At 40.6% G+C, this 22,286-nt stretch overlaps 3 protein-coding genes across 6 annotated transcripts; 1 reads left to right on the top strand and 2 right to left on the bottom strand.

Moving 5' to 3' along the window:
- Positions 1 to 6,404: 6,404 nt before the first annotated feature.
- Positions 6,405 to 8,365, top strand: c1galt1c1 (C1GALT1-specific chaperone 1). Of its 2 annotated transcripts, XM_079745372.1 has the most exons (3): positions 6,405 to 6,526; positions 6,864 to 6,986; positions 7,092 to 8,365. In XM_079745372.1, the coding sequence occupies exon 3, from the start codon at positions 7,103 to 7,105 to the stop codon at positions 8,057 to 8,059; it is 957 nt and encodes a 318-aa protein (XP_079601498.1). In that variant the 5' UTR covers positions 6,405 to 6,526; positions 6,864 to 6,986; positions 7,092 to 7,102; the 3' UTR covers positions 8,060 to 8,365. The 2 variants fall into 2 exon arrangements, with proteins under 2 accessions (XP_079601498.1, XP_079601499.1); XM_079745373.1 differs by lacking the exon at positions 6,864 to 6,986 and having other exon boundaries at positions 6,431 to 6,526.
- A 1,301-nt stretch (positions 8,366 to 9,666) lies between these two features.
- mcts1 (MCTS1 re-initiation and release factor) lies at positions 9,667 to 11,806 on the bottom strand (the record flags this gene model as incomplete). Of its 2 annotated transcripts, XM_079744571.1 has the most annotated exons (6): positions 9,667 to 9,920; positions 10,036 to 10,103; positions 10,458 to 10,591; positions 10,672 to 10,769; positions 10,884 to 11,036; positions 11,654 to 11,806. In XM_079744571.1, the coding sequence occupies 6 exons, from the start codon at positions 11,662 to 11,664 to the stop codon at positions 9,839 to 9,841; spliced, it is 546 nt and encodes a 181-aa protein (XP_079600697.1). In that variant the 3' UTR covers positions 9,667 to 9,838. The 2 variants fall into 2 exon arrangements, with proteins under 2 accessions (XP_079600697.1, XP_079600696.1); XM_079744570.1 differs by lacking the exon at positions 11,654 to 11,806 and having other exon boundaries at positions 10,884 to 11,050.
- A 947-nt stretch (positions 11,807 to 12,753) lies between these two features.
- On the bottom strand, positions 12,754 to 22,133 carry LOC307081166 (septin-8-A-like; the record flags this gene model as incomplete). 2 transcript variants are annotated; one of them, XM_079744244.1, is made up of 10 exons in its annotated part: positions 12,754 to 12,808; positions 15,401 to 15,591; positions 15,695 to 15,827; positions 16,040 to 16,208; positions 16,379 to 16,475; positions 17,236 to 17,397; positions 17,735 to 17,940; positions 19,938 to 20,138; positions 20,613 to 20,727; positions 22,104 to 22,133. In XM_079744244.1, the coding sequence occupies 10 exons, from the start codon at positions 22,131 to 22,133 to the stop codon at positions 12,754 to 12,756; spliced, it is 1,359 nt and encodes a 452-aa protein (XP_079600370.1). The 2 variants fall into 2 exon arrangements, with proteins under 2 accessions (XP_079600370.1, XP_079600371.1); XM_079744245.1 differs by having other exon boundaries at positions 17,735 to 17,921; positions 19,943 to 20,138.
- Between the last annotated feature and the right edge of the window lie 153 nt (positions 22,134 to 22,286).

Genomic DNA, 22,286 nt, shown 5'->3' with positions numbered 1-22,286 from the left:
ATGAGGTCCTTCAGGTAGGATGGAGCTAATCCATGCAAGGCTTTATAGGTTAGCAGTAGCACTTTAAAATCCGATCCAGAAGTTATTGGTAGCTGTAAACTTCTCCTGGTAGAGTTAGGTAGACCCGAGAACAATGAATTACAATAATACAGTCTTGATATAAATGCGTGAATCAGTGTCTCTGCATCTGCTGCAGATAACAATGGTCTGATTTTTGCAATGGTTCTTAGATGGAAAAATGCAATTCTAGTTATACTTCTAATATGTTGGTCAAAGCATTGCAGAGGGTCAAACAGGACACCAAGATTTCTGACACATGCACTCTGCGGGATGGCCAAGCCATCCAGACATAGTGAGACTGTCTCAAATTTTCTCTGGCCCCGTTTTGAGCCGATAATTATCAGCTCTGTGCTCCCAGTATTAAGCTGCAGGAAGTTCTGTGACATCCAACTCTTCACTGCAGCCAGACAGGACTCAACCTTCTGGATCTGGGCTGAGTCCCTGGAAGCTAATTCCAAAGCTGCGGATAACATCGCCCAAGGAAAGCATGTACATTGCAAAAACCAATAGACCAAGGACCGACACCAAAGCGTTGTTTGTAGTGCTTCTATTCTGAACCCTCATAGAGCACAAATTGTGTTCTATCTGTGAGGTAAAAATCAAGCGGTTTTGATTAGCCGTTTTATCACCGCAGGCGTGAAACTAGAGAGCGCAAAACCTCACAACACACACCCCTTGTCGGTGATTGGTTGGAATACTATTTATTTCGGTTTTATTTGCGATCTTGGAGCATCAACCAGAGGGATGTCTTGAACTCCAGGAGAAGTCGCCTCAGAGTTCCCCATCCTACGGGGCAAGAACCCATCTTGCCCCGCAAGATGCAGAGGACAAGAAGCACGGCAAGCATAATTTTCTCTCTGATCAATGTAATCTTGTTTTCAAAGAAATCCATGAATTGACCTGCTAAGAGAGAGGAGCCTACAGTCTGTTTTGAGTCAGATTCTTCACCGTGTCGAAAATATAAACTTGGGTGAAACCTTATAGGTGAGAAATACCTCGAGTTTGGTCGAGCGGCATTTGCATTCAAGGATTCTGCATCCTTGCTTCAGGGTGCGAGTTTCTACATTAAACGAGGGAGCTGTCTTTTTCATTGATCGCTTTTTAATTACAAGCGGAGCAACAGAATCGATGGCAGCCGACAAGGCAGTGTTGAAGTCATCAGTAAGGCACTCCACAGAACCCCTATAGTTACAGAGAGGAGCAAGTGAAAGGGGTAACTTATCTGCCATAGCTGTAGTGGTTGCAGGGGTGATGCGACAACGGCTGAAAGCAGCCTGATGATCATCGCAGGGGCAGAATACCACCATCTGGAAGTGAGCAGAAAAGAAACCGGCGGTTTAGAGACAATAATCTACTATTTAAAGCCTGCCCAATTAGGCCTTCCTTTGACTCAGGTCCTGCAAATCTGGACAGCTCTACCTGCAGGCTGGGAGGAACGAGACAGACCAAAATATACACAGCCTGTTGGAGAGAAACTGACAGACCAAGCACTGTAGAGCTGGGGCGTCACATCACTCCCCCCCCTAAAGACAGAGGCCCGTACTCATGGGTCTCTGAACATTCGATCACCAATGCCCATAATCAATCACAATAACAAATGCAAAATAATTCCCAAAACAATAATTAAAAAAGGATTCATTCATTCATGATCACCATCATTTACATCTCTGTAAAAACCCTCCTGGTGTGGTTTAGTTTTTTGGAAACTGTCACAAAGTTCACTGTTCCTAAACAGATAAGAGATCCCATGATGGGTACATACATGAACTTGTCGTTTACAGGAACTTGCTTGTATGTTCCTGTTCTATCTCTGCGTGTACCAAAACGCCCACCAAGAATATACTCCACTGGTTCCACTATTTTCCATTTTTTACCTAAAAGCTTCTTTCGTTTACATTCTGTGTTAAGAGATGAAAAAGGATTTCCAAGCTGAACAAAACAATCCTGAAGTTTTTCAGATGTTTCTCCAGGGGCTGTTATGTCTTTTTCCAAAAATGCTGTAAATCCATTGATGGTTTGTATTTTTGTTTTTTTAACAAGAGAACATGCAACGAACGATATCAGGGACTCATCGCATACGATAAATTAATTTAAATAAATGCAAATGCATGAAATAAGCACCTCCACACTCGGGGCCACTCACTGCTTCCCCTAGTTCAACAAGGTGAACCATTTCGGCCTCACACGCCACGTGGTCCCGCTGCCCTAGAGGGTCTACAAGACCTCCACACTCACTCACTACACTACACTACTCAGTCCGACAAGGTCAACCATTTCGGCCTCAGACGCGACGTGGTCCCGCTGCCCGCGACGTTGTCCCGCTGCCCTGGTGCAGCGGGACAACGCGAGGTCCAGTGGAGCAGTGAATAGGTTAATTTTTGGGAGTTTATCGTGTTTTGGAAAAGAGCTCCTCATATACTACTCCCTTAATTTCAACAAGATACTATTATTAACTTATTATTATTAACTTCTCCTTTTGAGTGATGGCGAAAACTCACCTCTGTCCTCTCCCTCCTCCACTGTGCTGCCCTGTCCGGCTGTCCGGCTCTCCACTTTGCTAATGAGTTTACTCATTAGCAAAGTGAAGCTTATCTTTTCGATGGTTGCTAGTACAAAGAAAAAAAAGCACATTTAATAAAACAATTTAAAAATAGTAACAGATATTACTGATATAATCTCTCGACAGCCGGAGTCTTAAATTAGCAACCAAATTTAAGATAGCAATTACAAGTTCGACATTTCTTTATTTTTAAAAAAAAAATGGGAATAGAAAGTAACATACAATTTATCCATACAAAAGCAAACAAACTACGATTTTTCTAATTATTTAAGCATTTATCAACCACACAACATTAACCACAACCACGTAAAATTTACCGCATGGATTAGAAAGATGGCTACCGGAAATTCTGGATGGCGCTTTTTTCCCGGAAATGCGGGGGTGTGGTCAAATCAACACTCGCGGTATGAGAAACCTCTCAACGACCTAGATCTACACCAACACTTTAAACAAAATACTCTCAGGGTGTACATTTTGATCAATTAAGTGTTAAAATAGCACTGCACCCTGTTGATTAACACCAACACTTAAAAAATAACATCCGCTTTGCTGTGTAGGGAATGACGGAAAAAGGGCTGGTTAAACTGAAGGCCGATACTCTCAATGGAATATCATGAAGGCCCTCCATCATGCATTGACAGTCACCAAATTGATATTTGCACCGCATTGAAACAAAATTAATTTCTTACAATTCCTATGGTTTAATTTGATATCTCTGCTTGCAAATTTAGCATTGGAAATCGAGACCCACGAGGCCCAAGGTAAGCTAGGCCTAGGCTATGACCTACAACTCGATAAACCACAAGGGTATGAACCAAAGGCAGCAGTACCCTTGAAATTACTGTTCTAGTGACTGTAGGCCTACTGCATGCCATTAAAGCAAATGTGAAACATCTAACCAGTGGTCGAGAGGATCACTAGATGCCCCCTAGAAGGCACAATGAATTTAGAATGTAAACGTAACTAAAATAAACAAATGTATTCTGAATAATTGTAAATGGTTTTGTCAGTGAATTTATGGGTATACTTTTGCCTCCTTAAGGTACACAATGGCATGTCTTCCCAGCTGTACCTCATTAGGGACCAATTCTGTACCTTTCCAATGGGTCCAGTTTTGTACCAGCACATAAAGGCAATTTTTTGTAACTAGGGGTACAGACATTTTATTTTAGAGGTACAGACAAGAAGGAACAAATATGTACCAATGTTTAAGGTACGGTGTTGTACCATGCTAAGGTACCACTGGGGGGACAAAGCATGTGTACCCTTTTAGGACCATTCATGTAACTTGATTTCTTAGTGTGTGGGTGGCTAGTGGACGGCCATCAACAGCTATGCAGACTATCATAGCAGCTGCAGAGGCTCCAACACCTCTGCTGCTGGCCCTCTATATCAATCTCCTGATCCTCTACTGCTGCTGATGCTCTACATTAACATCAATATTAGCCATCAAAGGCCAACAATTAAAAGTTTGAGAACAATTGTGTTTTTAGAACAGAAACACCCTGTGATTCCCAAATAACTGTCATGCTATTAGTACGCAATCCTATAGTCTGTAGTTAAATTAATGATATTGCGGACAACCGTGTTAACTATGTAGGTAAAATGTACAGTATAAGAATAGGCCACACTCAATTTCTGAATTCATGGCAGACCACTGAAAAGAGAAGAATGGGCTGTGGGAGGCCCAGAGCATTAGTTTGGCCAAACTCTGCTCTACATCCACCATCTTTGCTGTGCCTTCAGCAGGTTCTGCTGATCCAACACCTCTGGCTGCTCATTGTCTACAGCCACCCCTAATGCTGAGCATCCACTGCTACTGCTAATTTGTTGCTCAATGGCAGACAGGCGGCCTGATATTGAGTCCATCATTGACCGTGCTAACGGGGCAGATTCAGATACAGTTTGACTCTCTCAATGGTCAGTGTGGAATCCTACTTCTGTGATCTTCCATTGTTAATGGTCTCCTAACAGACCAATAAGATGACTCTCCCATCATCAATAGTCTACCTACAAGATCAGGGTGAAAATTGAATGCAACACTTGACGGAAATAATTCTTTAGACATTGCAGAAGCCTATCGAAACAATGCCAAGTGAATCTGTTCCGCGATCAAGGTAAGGGTGGTCCAACAAAATATCATACACACATGTAGCAGACATAAAATAAACTCACAGGTACATAAAAGTAAAAAGTAAACAGCATGTGGAGTGATTACTAGGCCTGATAGATACTGATGATGTGAAATATTGTCCATTCTGCAATGGGGGTAGTGTAAAGTAAACAGTGCAGGACGTAATCACTGTAAGTATGGCTTGTTGTTAAATTTGAATATGGAACGAAGAGTATGAACATGAATTGAACATGAATGACCATGAACATGAATCGCTTGACACAATTGATATACTTTAAGAATAATGATAATATACTTTATGAACAATGGATTGTTACAATTATATTAAATTATTTTAATAAATTATAATAATTAAATTAAATGGTTAAATCTAATTATGAAGATGGAGAAGGTGAAAGACACAGTTTAAGACCACAGTACAGATAGGGGGCTAATGCAGCCTGTAAACTGTTAACTGACAGAGACAATCAGATTGTCAGTGGATAGTACCCACTGAAATGGTGAAAGGGGCGAATAGAGAGAGACTCATGCAGAAAAGTCAATTTCTCTCCTTCCCTTTTGTGTGGTGTTGAACAGTTGGGTGCGCCCAGGAGACAAAGGACCTCCCCAGCCTGCCCATTTCGCATGGTGTTGACAGAAGTCTGATGCTGAAAATTCTCGGCTGTTAGGTGAATGTTTTGTACAGTGGGAGTCATTATCCAGGATTGCCATCATCCAGTTCAGTCTTCTTTTCTCGGCTATTGAAGTGATGCACTCAAGCTATATACCCAAAACATAGACAGCTTTCCTTAACAGCCTGTCCAGTCGCACAGTATCCATCTTCTTAACGCTGCCTCCCCATATAGGAGAGTACAATGACAGACTGGCAAAACATCCTGAGGAGCTTGCAGACATTGAAGGACCACAGCCTCTTTGTACAGCCGGCTTTGCCCTTTCTAGAGTGCATCTGTGTTGGCCTACCAGTCCAGTTTATTGTCCAAGTGTATTCTCAGGTATAAGTATGTGGTGACCCTCTCCACATTGTTCCTCTCAATGGAGACTGGCAGCATAGGTGGCTTAATCCTCTTGTAATCCGCCACCATTTCTCTTTGAGGTGATCAGTTGCAGGTGTAGTTGCAGGTGAACTTGAGATTTATAAAGTATACACTATTGTTATTAGTTTTTTCTATTATATTTTTCTATCTATCTCATTCCAAGAGTGAATTATTCCTCGTCTTATACTGCCATCTACAGGCTAAAACCTTAAAATTATAGTTAAATGTGGGCATTTACTGTAACTTGCTGTAATTTCAATGGACAGCAATACAATATATCAATCTCCACAATTGAAAAATACAATCCTTTAGGGATTCCAATCAACAGAAGAGCAGACAGACACAGGCACATGCATAAAACATCGCTTATGCACAACGACAAAACTAAAAAATAACACAAAGTTGAACTGGAGCGCAGCCATGTGAATAACATGCCAACCTTCCTCGTTACCAAAGCCTTTTTATTTGTTTTTTTATCTCAGTGTTCCGAGTGTTTCAGTTGAAATAGTGTGTTCGCCGTAGATATCAAAAAAATTAACCAGCCAATCAGCTTTGGCAAAACACAAGTCATGTGACCCGGACCCGGAAATCCTGCAGTTTATTTTGGCATGGATGTATAACGAACGAGCTTCACGGGGAAGCTTGAGCCAAGCAAGCGTACATTTGAATACTCACGTAACCAGATAAGCAACCTCATACGGGTTAACAACCACAGCAGTGTCACTGACGGCCACCGAGGTACAATATATATTTTAATTGCGTATTTTCTTAAGGTTTCCAAACATATCGATCGATAACGCTTGTGTTTTTAAATAGTATTCAATTCTTGTGTGCGCTGTGTGCAAAAGGGTCATTTGGGACGCAGTTATTGACCCCATTCCATAATGTCTATTTCCTGGTGATATGACGTAGCTTGATGTTGTGCCATATGTTCATTTAATATGTTAAATTTCCTGGTTATTTCTACTTTTATAATATTGAATTATTACCAAACTGTAACAACAGATTTCGTTTAATGAGGTGTAAGATACCTAAACTAAAGCTTTTTCGTCGCGGTGGGTCTACACGTTTACAGAGTCGTAGCCAAAGGTGGCAGGACGTCTCCGAAAACTGAACTCCACGTCAGGACAGCAAACCCTGAAGGCAATCAACGGCGTTTAGACCCCCGGTGGCTATTAGAAGTAGCACTTTATTCAATGTAAAAGTTCAAACCAAACCCAAAAGCAACTTATTTTAAATTAAACGTGATGTAGTGGGTAAAATGGTAATAATACTTTTCTGCCCTCTCCCCTGCATAATTCAGTGACGTCCAACATGTTGTCGGACAGCAACTCCTTCCTGAAGGGGGTGCTCCTTGGAGCACTCTTCTGCTTGGTGTTAGCATTCGTTGGCACTTTAACCCCCAGTTATTCTTTCACCGAAGAGGACAACCACAAGCACCATCATGTCAAAGCGCCCAGCAAAGACGAGCTTCGAGGCCTGACTGAGAATCAGATGGAGGAACTTACCAAACAGGTGCGAGTCTATTGCCTTATTATGGTCCATCCTAAGGTTCTGCAGCATTGGGCCACAGTCAAAGACACCTGGAGCAAACACTGTGATAAGGCAGCCTTCTACAGCTCAGAGGCCTTCAAGGAGCTTGATGCAATAGACCTACAGGAACCAAATGAATGGGCCAGACTCCGCAAGGCTCTCAAACATGCCTATGATAATGCCGGGGATATCCGCTGGTTCTTTATCGCAAGACCTACTACATTCGCCATCATTGAGAACCTGAAATACCTTGTACTGGCTAAGGATCCCAGTGAACCATTCTACATTGGCCATGCTATGAAGTCCGGAGAACTTGACTATGTTGAGTATGAAAGCGGTATTGTCCTAAGCCATGAAGCTCTAAAAAGGCTTCTGAACGTGTTTCAGGATGGTGAGAAATGTCCAGAGACTGAGAGTAGCCTGTGGAAGGTCACTGAGGAGAAACAGCTGGCCATATGCCTGAAGTACACTGGAGTGTTTGCAGAGAACGGGGAAGATTTTGAAGGAAAGGGACTTTTTAATAGCAAAACTGTAGAGCGCCTCGTCACTGATAGCCTTCAAAACAACCCCTCAAATGTTGTGGAGGGCTGCTGTTCAGACCTGGCCATCACATTCAGTGGAATGTCTGTGAATCAGATGCAAGTCATGATGTTTGGTGTGTACAGACTTCGTCCCTATGGACACAATTTTAATGACATGCTGCTATTTCAACCTCCTGAGGGTTCGGACAATGACTAATCTGTTTTGTATTTTTTAGGCCTGAACGTGGAATTATGATTCCTCCATGACTTTGTAAATGTTTTTGGGAAGGTGCTTTTTCTTAATTTACTTTTTACCAAGGAATGGTGGATTGGGATAGGATTAATATTTAAATTAGATTTTAAAATTGGTCCCAATATTGTAATTTCTTAACGTGATCAACAGTCTGAGAATTGTTGTGAGCATTGTTCTTTTATGCGTGTTCCATAAAGTAACAATTGTAATTACATCTCTATCGACATTTATACTATAATAAAAATAAGTGGTTTTCAAGCCAAAAGTATATTAGGGATGGGAATAACTCATTTTTCATGGTCGAATAATCAGTGGGTGGTATGAACAAATAATCGATTATTCAATGTGTGCCGACATTCACAAAGGCAGCCATGGGTCTTCGGCAAGAAATCACTTAATATATTGAACGCAAAAAAACAACTACCTGCTAAGTAGTTCCAGTCGAATTGTCTGTTCAGCCTTCAAAACGAGAGCTGGTGAATTGTGAAAAATGCATTAAACTTTAATCAGAAAACGTGGTTATATGCTTATAGACCCTATAGTATCTGTGGTGTAAAGGCTGGGACAAAGTTCAAATTATAAATATGTACACTTTACAGGGCCGGCGCTAGGCATAGGCGATATGCCTAGCGCATATCGCCTTATATGCGCTAATGGTCCAAATGCTAAAAATCGACTTTGACCCTCAGGAACGAATAATCGAATATTCTGACCCATCCATAATTATATGATGTATATTTTTGAGTCTACTCTTCAATGTCTAGGCATACAATTGAGGTAATGATTTGATATTGTCCCACCAACATGTGACTTCCTTTTACTCTTTTAGTGGGGAATGAATTGATTGGTCAGCAACCTTTGAATGAAACCAGAAAGATGCTACATTTTAGGAAGTACAAGTCCTCAGACTTTGACTTTCGGTATGCAAGGGTACTCAATTATATTGCCGTCTTAAAATCTGAGTATAGTGCTAAACTGCAAAAGAAAATAGTTGATAACCGCAGCAGAAAGGCCTACTTGTGGTTTACAGCCTCTTATGCAGGGGTAACCAACCTTTTTGAACCTGAGAGCTACTTCATGGGTACTGAGTCATACGAAGGGCACCCAGTTTGATACTCTTCTGAAATAACAAATGTGCTCAGTTTGCCTTTAGTTATATATTATTAATGATTGATACTCATCTATGTGAAGACACTGATCATGTTGATTTATCACAATAATTATCAATGACTTAAAAAAGGTGAGAGTTGTTCAAGAATGAGTTGTGCTATTTTTAGAACAGGCCTGTGGGCGCCTCATATGGTCCACGCGGGCGCCCTAGTGCACCCTGTGTTCGGGACCCATGCTCTAATACATAGCAACTCTTTATATTACAGATTCCCTATATCCCAAATAAAACATGTTTAGCATGTTCTTTTATCCATCTTTTACTCCTCGGCTTCATCCTAAAATCAGTTTATATTTATAATTATGTGTAGCATTATTTATCACCTTTTAATAAATGTTCCAAAGTGCTTCACAGACTGGAGCTAAAGGTTAATCAAATAACATGGCTAAACACCAAATGAAAGGGGAGATGTAATGCAGGTTTTTATTATTTTTGCATTATGCTTTGATTCAATGCTTACAGCAGGTGACACAGCTAAGTCCATTGGTGTAAACAACTGACTGGCAGCTCATTCCCGCACTATGACAAGCTCCATGCTGTCCAGGGCTACTGGTTGGGGGGGGATATTGGTGACCTCACTTGTATGTCTTCATGTGCCACAGTCCGTCGTTAAGATAATGAACATTTTCAATTCCGATGCCCTTGTTGACTTTTTCTCTGCCCGAAGAGAACCGTCAGGAAAGATGAAAAAGAAAGACACAAGGACATGATTTGAAGCAGCATGGTGGGTGACAGTTACAAAAATTGGGTTTGTACAGTTGTAATATCTTACATGCTCTCTGCGGACATCTTCATCACTCCAACACAAAGTGCATGTTGTTTCCCCTCTGCCATTATGGCCTATCGTCGACCATTAAAGACAAACGTCAGAGTGCGAGATGAAAACAGCCTTAAAATAAAATATCATCCAAATCCAATATTACAAAGCACATTTAAACATAATAATATTAACGTTCTGGGTTTAACGTTCCTATAATATATAAGAACGTTAAACCCAGGAAAAGTAGGTGGTAGCTGCAGAATTATGGGACAGTCAAACTATTTAATTGATAATGTGCCAAAGAACTACAAACAAATGCCAAATGCTATATCAGTAATAATCTGGATTTATACTTAGCATAAATAATTATCAATTGTGGCAACTACAGCATTTCTAAATAGATGACGGGATTGTACACTATTGAGAAAGGATACAACCACTGTGTCTGTAGCTGCTGGGTAGAGTTTGGCACCTGGTGACGTCAACCCAGGGCACATGATATTGGCACCACTTAGGACAAATTTAATAGCCCCTTTGTCTACTTGTTGATGTGGAAGGATAAAAGGATCTGTAACATACAAATGCATATCATTAACAACACACATCCATATTAAGCCAGATTACTATTGAAACTATATCAATATTTACATTTATGTAGTAGTCTGAGAGTTGGGTAGAATGGTCCTTCTCTTTGTCTGAAGAATAGCAGCTCTCCATTCACTGTCAGGATTTCAATGTGTTCATGGCTAGAGAATCAAATGACAGCAAAATTAGGCAGTATATATGGTGTGAACCAGCTATAGGACACACACACACACACACACACACGTGGAATAAGTTAGTAGAATAGTACCAGTTACCATCTCACTATTTTGACGGGATCTTTTTTTGGCATAATGTGGTTTAGCCATGATTCTATATCAGGAAACTGGTCCAGCAGTTGGTTTTTTATTCCTTTGATAACCGAAGTCTTCAGCTGAATGCAATTGGAAACGTTTTCCTTCTCATCAAATCTAAGGGAAGACATGAAAGACTGTATTAGACTGCAGGAGTAACGCAAGATGTGATGTAGTCAGATCAGTTAAGAGCCTATTAGCCTTAATATCGGATCCAGCATTCATAGCGAGACTAGATTAGCCCCATGACAGGAACATTTTAGGCCATATGACGGATACTGATTATGAAGATCTGAATGAATAGTAACGTGGTCCGCAACATTACGCATATGGTCATTCGAATAGCATATCCATGGCGGTTTCTCAAGAAAAAGAAAGACAGGCTTTACTCTTGACTATCGGCAGTGATAAATCCTTTGACTTCTTTCTGTTATTACCATGCATGTAATGTAACGCTTGTTTAGGTTGAAACGGATAGATAAGACAACTACCGCTGTAACAAAGTTTAACAAGCTTGTCTCCGGTCAGACGTTCTTCCAATGAATATGTCAAACAGTAGACCATATTTAGGGACTATGTCATATTTAATAGTAAAGAATGTAGGTCGTCAGCAAAATTATTATTTTCCATAATGAAATGCAGCCCATGGTTGTCATTGGAACGATTCTGCTAGTGGATCCGGTTAGCTAGCCATTTAGCAAAAGCAACTTGATAATTAAACATGAACACCTTACTTTTTAAACATCCTCGTTGGTCGTTTTCACTGTGTTTTCTCCACAATGTCAGTGCTTTTCTCTACCTAGTCTGCCGTTTAAGAGAAAATACAATGTATTAATGAAACACAACTCATCTATGAAACCACTCCAGTGCAATTCCACGCTTGTTTCCTCCTGAAGGGCCACGATTACGTCATTCTACGACAGTTTTCTTACACTTTACGGCAGATACGATTACTCTATTGCAGACAGTTCTTACATGGATGTAATGAGGTCTTCTGATTTGGAAGATAAGTTTCATAAGTTTGCATCGTCGTCCACCCAATCACGTCATGGAAGTCGTTTAATATTGTTTTAGAGCGTTAATGTGTTTAACCTTTAACGTTATTTATTTTTTAGGTTTCTTACTTTTCAAAATACTACCGGTTTGCATTGCAGTTGTTTGCCTTTCCCATGCAACTTTGCTATCTTATTGAACAGTCTCGCTGTACGGTAATCGTGCTACTGCAGCCAGCCAGTGAGAAAGCAAGTCAAGCGGGTGTTTTCAATGTCGATATTTATTACAGCAAAAAATATAAATCCACTAACGACATACTTTCAAGCACTGCTGTAATCATAATCATTTAAATCGACTTCACCAGCCTGAGATTTTTTCTCTTTACACTGAAATAATTAAGACAATTTGTTCGTCTTAGATAGGCCTACACTATAGCCAAACCAAAATGATAAAAAAAAACTATTAAACAGAAACAACATTCATTATAATTGCGTTGGCTATTCTCGTCATATAGACACACTATTTTCAATATTCATATTAAATATTAATATTAAATAATACAATTTAAAGTGCTGAAGTGAAAATAACCTTAGCCAAACGATTAAAAAATACATTTTTATATCCAATACCTTCACAGTGTAGATCAATTGTCAAAGGGGAAAGTGTACATACCTTTAAATGTCAAGGATCTTAGGTTATGACAATAATTTCATTTTTGAGATTTTATTTCAGGGGGGGTTGTGTTCATGCAGAAACCATGCTTTGAAGCCACTGCTTATGAATACATGTGAAGGTAGACCTCACGGGGAGGCTGCGATCTTTTGTTGTGTTGCATAGTCTTCTAATTCAAATTCCTTCCTGAGGTTAAGGAGCACGCGGACGGAAGACTAAAGAAGCTATGAAAAGAGAGAAAAGCCATGTCAGCCAGTTTTAGAACAACAATTGCAGTATGCTTTCACCTATCTAATAACATGAAGAAACACATGCATAGACAACCAATTAGACTTATTATCATACATGCAAAATGTTGATACTGTGATTTGGTATCCATGTATAGCATGGGTATTTAGTTTCACTGATAAGGATGGTCTGACATATTTTGGGATAAGTGAGGGGAGATATGGAGAAATTAATCAACAGAATGATGAACAGATGCATGGCTTAGTTTCATCATCCTTTATTTGAATGGGAAAGCAAATAAGTTATTCCTTCCTATTGTTAAAGTAAATTATTAAATCAGTGACAAAGCTCACATCTTTGCAGGTCATGCCTTCTGAAAGACAACATCTTTAAAAAAAGAACTCACTCCACACTATCAGGTCAGAAAATACATGTAGTGTATTAAAATAATTATGTACATTACAAAATGTATTACTCTAATATAGTTGAAGAGAAATCAACTTGCATCAACGTGCATTAAAGTTATTGTATCACAACCTGTCTTCATATTACAGGACACTGAGTTAATTCCACTACAATAGTGAGTTATATAATATAAATATGTAATAATCGATAACAAAACACAAACTCTGTTAACCCTAGCCCTTTCTAATGCTAGTGCAATCGAAGCTGCTGTTAGCTATAAGAGAGCTATAAGGAGAGTATTCTAGTTGGGTGCTTTGCATTGTGAGTAACATCTCCAAAGGCAGACAACTGCACATTGGCGGCATGAACATAAAACAACACAAGCAGTGTTATGATAGCAGTCTGTGCTTCTGTTTTCATATATCTAGCAGAGTCAGCATTAGGGACACATTGAATCGACTGTTCATACCTTTTTTGATCCATAAGCTCACAGTGGCTTATGGCCAATTTAGCTCACATACATATATTGCCTCAGTGTTTGTGTGTCTACACATACAACATCAAAAGTAAGGTCAAATATCAAAGTCTTTTCCCATGCTGATGAAAGACACATTCCTGGTTTTCCTGGATGACTGCTCCATAAATCAACTAAAAAGAGGACAGAAAACAAATGGCAAAAACATGATAAATATGACAAAAAAAATAATAATGAAGACAAATAGGGGATGTTGATTTATGAATGATATTTTACAAACCACCAATATTACAAATAAACCATTTAATCCCATTACTTGAATTGAACAATCTCAACATAAATTATCTTCATTAATCTATCTTCCTATATTTATCTAAATGATGCATTTATATATAGGCAGATACATTTTTTTGTTAAAGTTGCAATCTCGAAGATCTCCAAAGTTCTTTTATTAAAGTAAATTTCAAGTAAGTCGCTTTCGCCGACTGAGGTAAAACAATGGTGATTGAGCCTATGGCCCACTGATAAAAGCCCTGACATTGGCAGGATTCCCTCCAATGCATTCACAATCAAAAGCACCACAAGTAGTGACACAGTTTCCATCACCCAGCAGTGGTTGTTCCAAAAGAGAAGGTAGTTGGAGCTACAGCAACAGAACCATTCTTCAACTCACTTGTGTCTGTAACAACAAATAGCTTTTTTTTTGTCACCATAGGTGCAGCAAAAGAGAATGAAATTGAGAACTTCAAGAATGCCGCTTTAATGTAATGAATGTAATGCTAATGTTTTTTTTGTGTGCAATGTTTTTTTATCGGCCACTTAAGATTTAGATGATCTCATTGTTATCCAAGTAATATTCTTATTTGCGTATACACTGTCTATATTGATTAGGATTGTAGCATTTTATAGTATTTAAAGAGTAGAGCCCCGGTTGGGGATGCAATCTTCCAGGTCAACAAACAGAGATATTGGCAGCGGGCAGTATAATAAACGCTGTGACCCCCCAACAGAGTCTCGCTGCACCAAGTCAGACTCAATCTGTCCCAAGTATCAGTGTCGTAGCCAACAGGGCTACTGGTATGACAATGCTATATCCCTTAGTCACTCCATTCTCTTCTCACTTCAACTCCACCCAGACCAGGCAGTAGAACACAGAGTCATGACTTAAAGCTAGGGTAGGCAATTTGGGGGAAAACAGCCGGAGTAAGCTAGATTTTGAAGGTAACCAACCAAAAACATACCTCCCCTCCTTTCAGGCCGCCCTACAAAGCCATTCTCTTAAATCACACATGACTAGCTTGCTATCTATAGCAATAGGTCTGCCTAGCCTTCTGGAACATTTTGTGGAAGACTCCTGTCATGCGCAATGAGTGCACAGGCACAGTGCTAGCAGGTGGCTAATAGACAGGTAAGCTATCTCATAATTTCACTTTGGGTCGAATTAAATAATGCAATAAGCTTATTACAGCCCTTTAACAGCCACAGATACTCGATTATTTATTAAATTGACTGATTTTTGATTTGTTAATTTCTGGATTAATTTAACCTTTATTTATATTTGAAAAATCAATCCCCCTTCGAGAATTTAGTTGAGTAACTGTGAGCGAACATCTGCACTGCAAACCTGTTCCTAGAAGTCATTAAAATTCCGACACCACCATCAAGAACAACCACCAGAGCAACACCAACCAAAACAAAGTGGACTTACTTCTTCTTGTCCTTGTCCTTCTTGAAGGGCTGCTGGGAGCAGCTCTGTAGAGCCTGACCCATGAGCGTCTCGGCAGCCACCTTTCTTCTGTTGAAAGAGTTCATCTCCTCCTCCAGCTCCCGTCTCTTCTCCTCCAGGTTCCTCTTCTCATCGTGGTGCATGCGCTTCAACTGCTCAAACCTCTCATGCAGCTGGAGAGGGCGGTAAAACATAATGCATGAATAATACAAGTATTCTTAAAATCAAATGACAGCTTTATGGATGGATTCATCCATCTACGGGCCTCAGGCCTACCTCTCTTTCCTTCTCTTTCAGTTCCGCCTCTGTCTCCTTCACTTTGTTGACAAACATCTGTCTCATCTCCTCCTCCTTGCGCTGAAGCTCCACCAGGAACTCCTTCCTCTTGGTCTCGTAAGTCTGCTGCAGGCTGTGTGATACATACAGAATCAATACTTCAAGTCTTTGGTTTTGACACAGTTTAGACACAGTTTACACTGTCAGATTTTTTTAAATGTCCCAACTATTCCAATACATACAGATGTTCAGCAACTTTCAATAGCCAAAGTATTAGATATTAGGATTATAATCTCTGGATGTCTTCCCACCAAAGCTTTAACCCAACTCTTGGCTTGATCTCACCTGAAGGGCTGGCTGTCTGGATCTGTGTCCTTGAATCCCATTTCCTCCAGTTTGCAGCGACGGTAGAGCTCATAGTGGCGCGCGTGCGTCTGTTCTCTTAGATCCTCAATGTTGACACGAAGCAGCATTTCCCTGAGCTTCACAAAGTCACAGTGGCTCTCGTTCTCCACTGTTAGAAAAAAGGCAGACATTCGGAATGAATCCAATATTGCCTAGAATGTCAACTTCACATGTTAATGGCAAATTACCTAATGATTATCTTAACCCTAGGTCTATAGTGGAGCCATAGGTATTTCATTGAAAACAGCAGCTTTGTTTAACACAGTGGTACAGACTCACCCTGTACTGATCCCCAAGGATAGAGCCTTGCCCTGACCGTCTTGTTGCCCACTTTCACCTGTTCCACGCTGCCAATCACAGCAAAGGGAAGATGAGCCTGTTGGTAGACAATTGCAGGACCGTTAAAGGAGAGGCCAGCTCGGTGTATCCCTTGTCTGAATGGCATACCGTCTGGAATACTATTCCTGCTATTCCCTCTGCTGGCCACCAGGGGTCAATTTGGAACTCTTTACCAGTAATCGACTCCTAATTTAGGTATTCTATATTGCCTATTTAATCCCAGCTCTGGCGCAGGTACACTGCGATTTTGAGAGACAAGGTCAGGTGCTATGTTATGCTTTTATTTGCATCCTCTCGCCTCACTCTCTTGCAGGTACATCAAAATATGATACATATGGATAATAAAATGTCTAGCTTTGAATAGCAAGGACTTGTATAGCATTGTATTGTATTGCACCTAAAATACTTTTGTTTTGCTTTTGATATTTTGGTTTCATTGGAGAGAAGATCAAAATTGAACTGATTTAAGGTCAAAGCCTTGGATCAGAAAACTGCCCCTAGTGTTAGTGGGGATCCATTTAGTCAGGGAGGACGGATTACACAGGCTGTTTACCGGTATGCACAGGAAACGGGGTTTAACATGACAATTTTGTTACTTTGTTACTTCAAAAGAAAATATCCAGCCTGAGTCTATGTTGTAGCCCCTGATTCTGTGGCTATGTAGAATTTTCTTAAACATGTATTACATATGTATAAGCCCTTAGAGAGAGAGCGAGAGAGAGAGAGAGAGAGAGTGATCAAACACACAGAGACAGAGAGACAGTGACATAGACAAAGACACATAGAGTCATGCTCACATTCATAGTGGAGTTGATCTCTGTGACAGCTTCATCCTCTGTGGGAAACTGGTAGATCTGTACTCCGTTGCTCACCAGTTCACTCATGATCTTAATCTTAAATTTGTGCAACTCGCTCTTGGAGATTGTGTCAGCCTTTGCAATGACAGGGATGATGTTCACCTGCATACGAAAAAAATATGCTGATAAAAAACTTGAATGAATAAATATACCTACTTAAAATGAATAAATAAATGTCATTATTTATAATGAATTAACCTGTTTAGCTTCATACAATAATCCCTCATACAATAAAACTAACATGCCCACATAAATCCAGAAGCTCTACATCTATCAGGGTTGCATGCATGAGGTTGGTATCCCTAAGTAGTTAATGCATGAAAGTTGGGTGATCACAATCAGTTCGTTGGACTGCTGTGTAACAATCACTATTTCAGAGTAAGCTACATGCAAAACAAATTAACAGTTAAAAAAAATGTTGTGGTCAGGCTTAATAAACCTTGCTGTCCAATTTCTTCATGGTCACCAGATCCAGCGACTTGAGAGAGTGGCCGGTAGGGGCTATGAAGTACAGGCAGATGTGGATCCTGCTGTCATGGTAGTTGTGCAGGGAACGCTTGATTTTCATCTCCTCCTGGAGGAAATCTTCAAACTGGGTGTCGATGTAGTCCACGATGGGTTTATAGCTGCAAAGTAAACAGAAAGCTATGATACATTAATCACAGATAACTCAGCTGTCTCGTTTTCATCCACATCATAGGTTAGATTCCTGTTCAATGTTAGCTTAGCTTGCCTTGCACTTTGGGCAATGTTTTACTATCTCAGAATCTAGAAACTCTGCTGCAACTGCAGCCTTGCAACCCAGAATGTCAGCCTTTTAAAATCCCTTTAGTCATTATATTTCCGAACACAGAAATTAGCTTATTATCAATGATATTAATCATTAATGATTTCAAATGTACAGTAAAAGGTCACGTCTTTCTGATTCCTTTAGCTACTCTATATAAACTTAGCACAAAAAGTAAGGAAATTTGTGTTTGGTAGATTATTTCTCTGTGGTAACAATGCTTTTTGGCAATAAATCTTATACCGTTGGAAAGCCTGTTTAGTTCCCTTTTAAATGGTGCCCCATTTGTATGGAACATGCATTTGTGGGATTAGCAGCAGCGCTGAGTACTCGGGTTGCGCCCATGAAGAATTTGCCAAATCTTTTCAGGTTATTTTGCTGTTGCTATTGACACTTGTTTTGAGCTTCTGGTACCCCCAGGTGCTGCCAATCAGGTGCCTGATTGGCACCTGATTGGGCAACTTCAAGCTGGTGCTCCGCAAAACCAAGTTGTGGCATTATTTGGAGTGAGCCCTAGTACCCTCTCCAAATTGAAGGCCAAGTTCCATATAACGGGGGATGTCAAAGACAGGCCGCAAAGTGGGCGTCCCAAGAAGACGACACCCCAAGAAGTGGATTTGCAGTCAAGGTTTGCAGGACGATATGGCCGACGGCTCTCTGCCCAGACAATCCGGAACAGACTACACGCAGCCAATCTCCGGTCTCATAGGGCTGCCAGGAGTCCTGCCATGACTGCCCTTCACCGCCAGGCCCGTTTGTGCTGGTGTCGGCAACACATGCACTGGAACCTTTATGTTCCAGTGCATGTGTTGCCGAACATTATGTTCAGTGATGAGTAACATTATGTTCAGTGATGAGTCCAGATTCTGCCTACGGCAGTTGGATTGTATGGTCAAAGTGTGGGGAAGACGCGGAGAACGCTATGCTGATTGCTGCACCGATAGAATAACATCTTTTGGTGGAGGCAGTGTGATGGTGTGGGGTGGCATCTCCCTCACTGGAAAAACGAAGCTTGTCATCATTGGAGGCAATCTCAATGCAGAGAGATATAGAGATGACATTCTGCAACCAGTGGCAATCCCATATCTCCACAGTCTGGGACCGAACTCAGTCCTCCAAGATGACAACGCTCGCCTCCACAGGGCGGGGTTTATCAGAGACTACCTCCAGAATGTTGGAGTGGAGAGGATGGAAAGGCCTGCTAGCAGATCTGATCTCAACCCCAATGAAAACTTTTGGGATCAGCTTGGGCGTGCTGTTCGTGCCAGAGTGACCAACACAACCACGTTAGCTGACTTGCGACAAATGCTGGTTGAAGAATGGGATGCCATCCCACAGCAGTGTGTGACCAGGCTGGTGACCAGCATGAGGAGGAGGTGCCAGGCTGTTGTGGCTGTGCATGGTTCTTCCACACGCTACTGAGGCTCCTGTTTGTGAAATGAATAAATTGTTTAATTGCCAATATGTCTTGTTTCTTCAAACTTCAATTATCCAATCCACCAAACACCAAACGAGTCAATGGCAGAATAAGTTGTTTGGCATTGGCAGAGAAGATTTGGCAAATTTTTCATGGGCGCAACCCACATACTCAGCTCTGCTGCTCATCCCACAAGTGCATGTTCCTTACAAACGGGGCACCATTTGAAAGGGAATTATACAGGCTTTCCAACGGTATATGATTTATTGCCAAAAAGCATTGTTACCACAGAGAAATGATCAACCAAACACAAATTTCCTTACTTTTTGTGCAAAGTTTATATACCATACAATTTATGCAGCCTATGCTCTGCACTCTGTTAAGTTATGCATTCAGTAGTTTGCAGTTTGAATAAAAAAGAAAACACAAAAAGTAAACAATACCTTTCTTCTTTGTTGATCTGGTCTCCAAACCCGACAGTGTCCACGATGGTCAGTTTTAAGTTGACGTTGCTCTCCTGCAGGTCATACGTTTTTGGCCGTAGGTGGACATCTTGCAGGTAATGGCTGGCTTCGTCACTCTCAAACGTTGTGTTGAAAAGAGTGTTGATTAACGTTGACTTTCCGATCCCTGTCTCACCTGTAGAAAGCAATTTACATTTGTAAATAATAAGGTGGGCCATTATAAAGTAAGGAAGTTATCCTTACTATGTGTTTCAAATAACATCATATTTACTAAATTGCATCTTGTATACTTCCGGTACTGATGCAAGTGGCAGCCTATCAAACGCTGTTTGTCTGCTCTGTTGGTTCTATTCTTTTTACTTTTCCTACTCCACTACCGCATGTTAAGTGGGTTGTATGTGTTTCCTATGGATATGGATTTTTTTCTACTGCTTTAACAATCTACATAAGCTCAGAGTCTTGTATTTCAATGTTTTAAGTATCTCATGTTTATGTATAGTGTAGGAAATGTAAACAGGCTATTTGTTTCTGTGTGTATTGCTATTTTTTATTGTGTGTTGAATAGAGCGACTGGCTGCCTTTTTCCTTTGGGAATAATAAAGTGTCTGTCTGACTATCTGTATTTCCTTTTAATGCAATCCAAACTTGCCGACACAAAGGATGTTGAAGCAGAATCCTTGCGAGACCGCCTTGCTGACCAACTGGTCCGGAAGACTGTCAAACCCAACATGTCCAGCTAGCTCCAGGCTACGCTTCTCTTCATTCTGAAAAAGAAAAAAATATTAATGTACTTCAATTGACAGCATGCTTTCTCCCATCTTTTGGACAATTGCCACTTTTCTTCCTCACAATGCCATTGAGTGAACATGGAATTCATGGCACACCCTTGTGCCTCCATGTCTTTCATAGTGCGGTATAGACAATTCAATAAAATAATTATGTTTCACTTAACAGCTTACAATGCAACGCAGTTAAATACACCTTGTGAAGTGAAGTAAGATTAAGTTTGATTAAGTAGCGGAAATTACAACCATAGGAAGACCCATAAAGAGCAAAAATAACCCTTGTTTATAGCCGACAAAAAATTTGCAATCCAAAGTCGCATGCATTGACATGGTTTCAGTAAAGGAATTTGATTTTTTAAAGTTTTCCTGAAAAGTCTGAATCAATATATGGGACAAAAGATGGCCCTAAAATTAGTCCAGTCTGATTAATTTGTATGCTTGGTAGACGTTGCTCTTCCTCATGCCAGATACAAGCTGGGACAAACAGAATTCCCATTTCAGAAGATTTCACACAAGGAAAATGACTTGCTTGATGAGCACACACACACACACACACACACACACACACACACACACACACACACACACACACACACACACAAAAGCAAGCAAGCAAACAAAGAGCTCTTTATATGGATGTTATTTGACAGGGTGAGAGGGTATCCATACCCTTACAAGTCCTCTACTCACACACCATGTGTGTGTGTGTGCATGCGTGTGTGGTTGTTATCCTTATTTTGCAAAACCGGCAACCATTGACTGAGACCCAAGAACATGAGCAAGAGCATTATAAATCAAAGTGAGACACCAATAAACTCTAAGTGGTGTTTAATGCAATTGTCTCAGTCATTAGCAGAGGCGAGGCTTGATCACAATCTGCCGTCTTGCGTTGCAATATTTATGCTAACAGAAATACACGAGCATAATTACAGTTACCATTAAACATTAACGTTATAACAACCTAAGCACACAAGCATTTTTGCTATAGTAGTTTGTTTACTGCCTTTGGCCTCGTTATGGAAGCGTAATGAATTTGCATCCCGTGAGTAACCCCGTCTCAAGGCGCTGGAGTGCGTAATTGACCTTTAAAAAGTCTTATTTAAAATGCATTCAAACACACCGAGTTCGATGCATTGGCTAGTCAACACCAACATAAGGATGCCGCCGCATGACATGCACGTCAGACCAGCCAGGATAGGCTAATCCCCACCGAGGCACCTGAACGCTATAATAAACAAGCTATGTTGGGAGGCATAAACCCCGGTCTATAATAGGTCGCAATGAGATGACAATTTTTATACGTAAGCGTAATGTATAGGCCTACACTGAATAATATACACATCGGGGATACTTACAGCGAAAATATCTATTTCAGTGGTCGCCATCGTCAGACGCCGCAGTAGTAAGAGGGACTTTACGAGGAGCTGTCTTCATCTGACCGGAGTATTGGAAGGGAACGGCTTAATTCATTCAACATGGCCACTTGGTGGCAACACCCCCTCGGTGCTGGAATGCACGATCAATTTGCTCATTGAGAA

Source organism: Pollachius pollachius (genome assembly GCF_949987615.1).
Source record: "Pollachius pollachius genome assembly, chromosome: 10".
NCBI classification, from domain to species: Eukaryota; Metazoa; Chordata; class Actinopteri; order Gadiformes; family Gadidae; genus Pollachius; species Pollachius pollachius.
The sequence above is the reverse complement of the archived record's forward strand: the minus strand, read 5'-3'. Positions and strand labels throughout refer to the sequence as shown.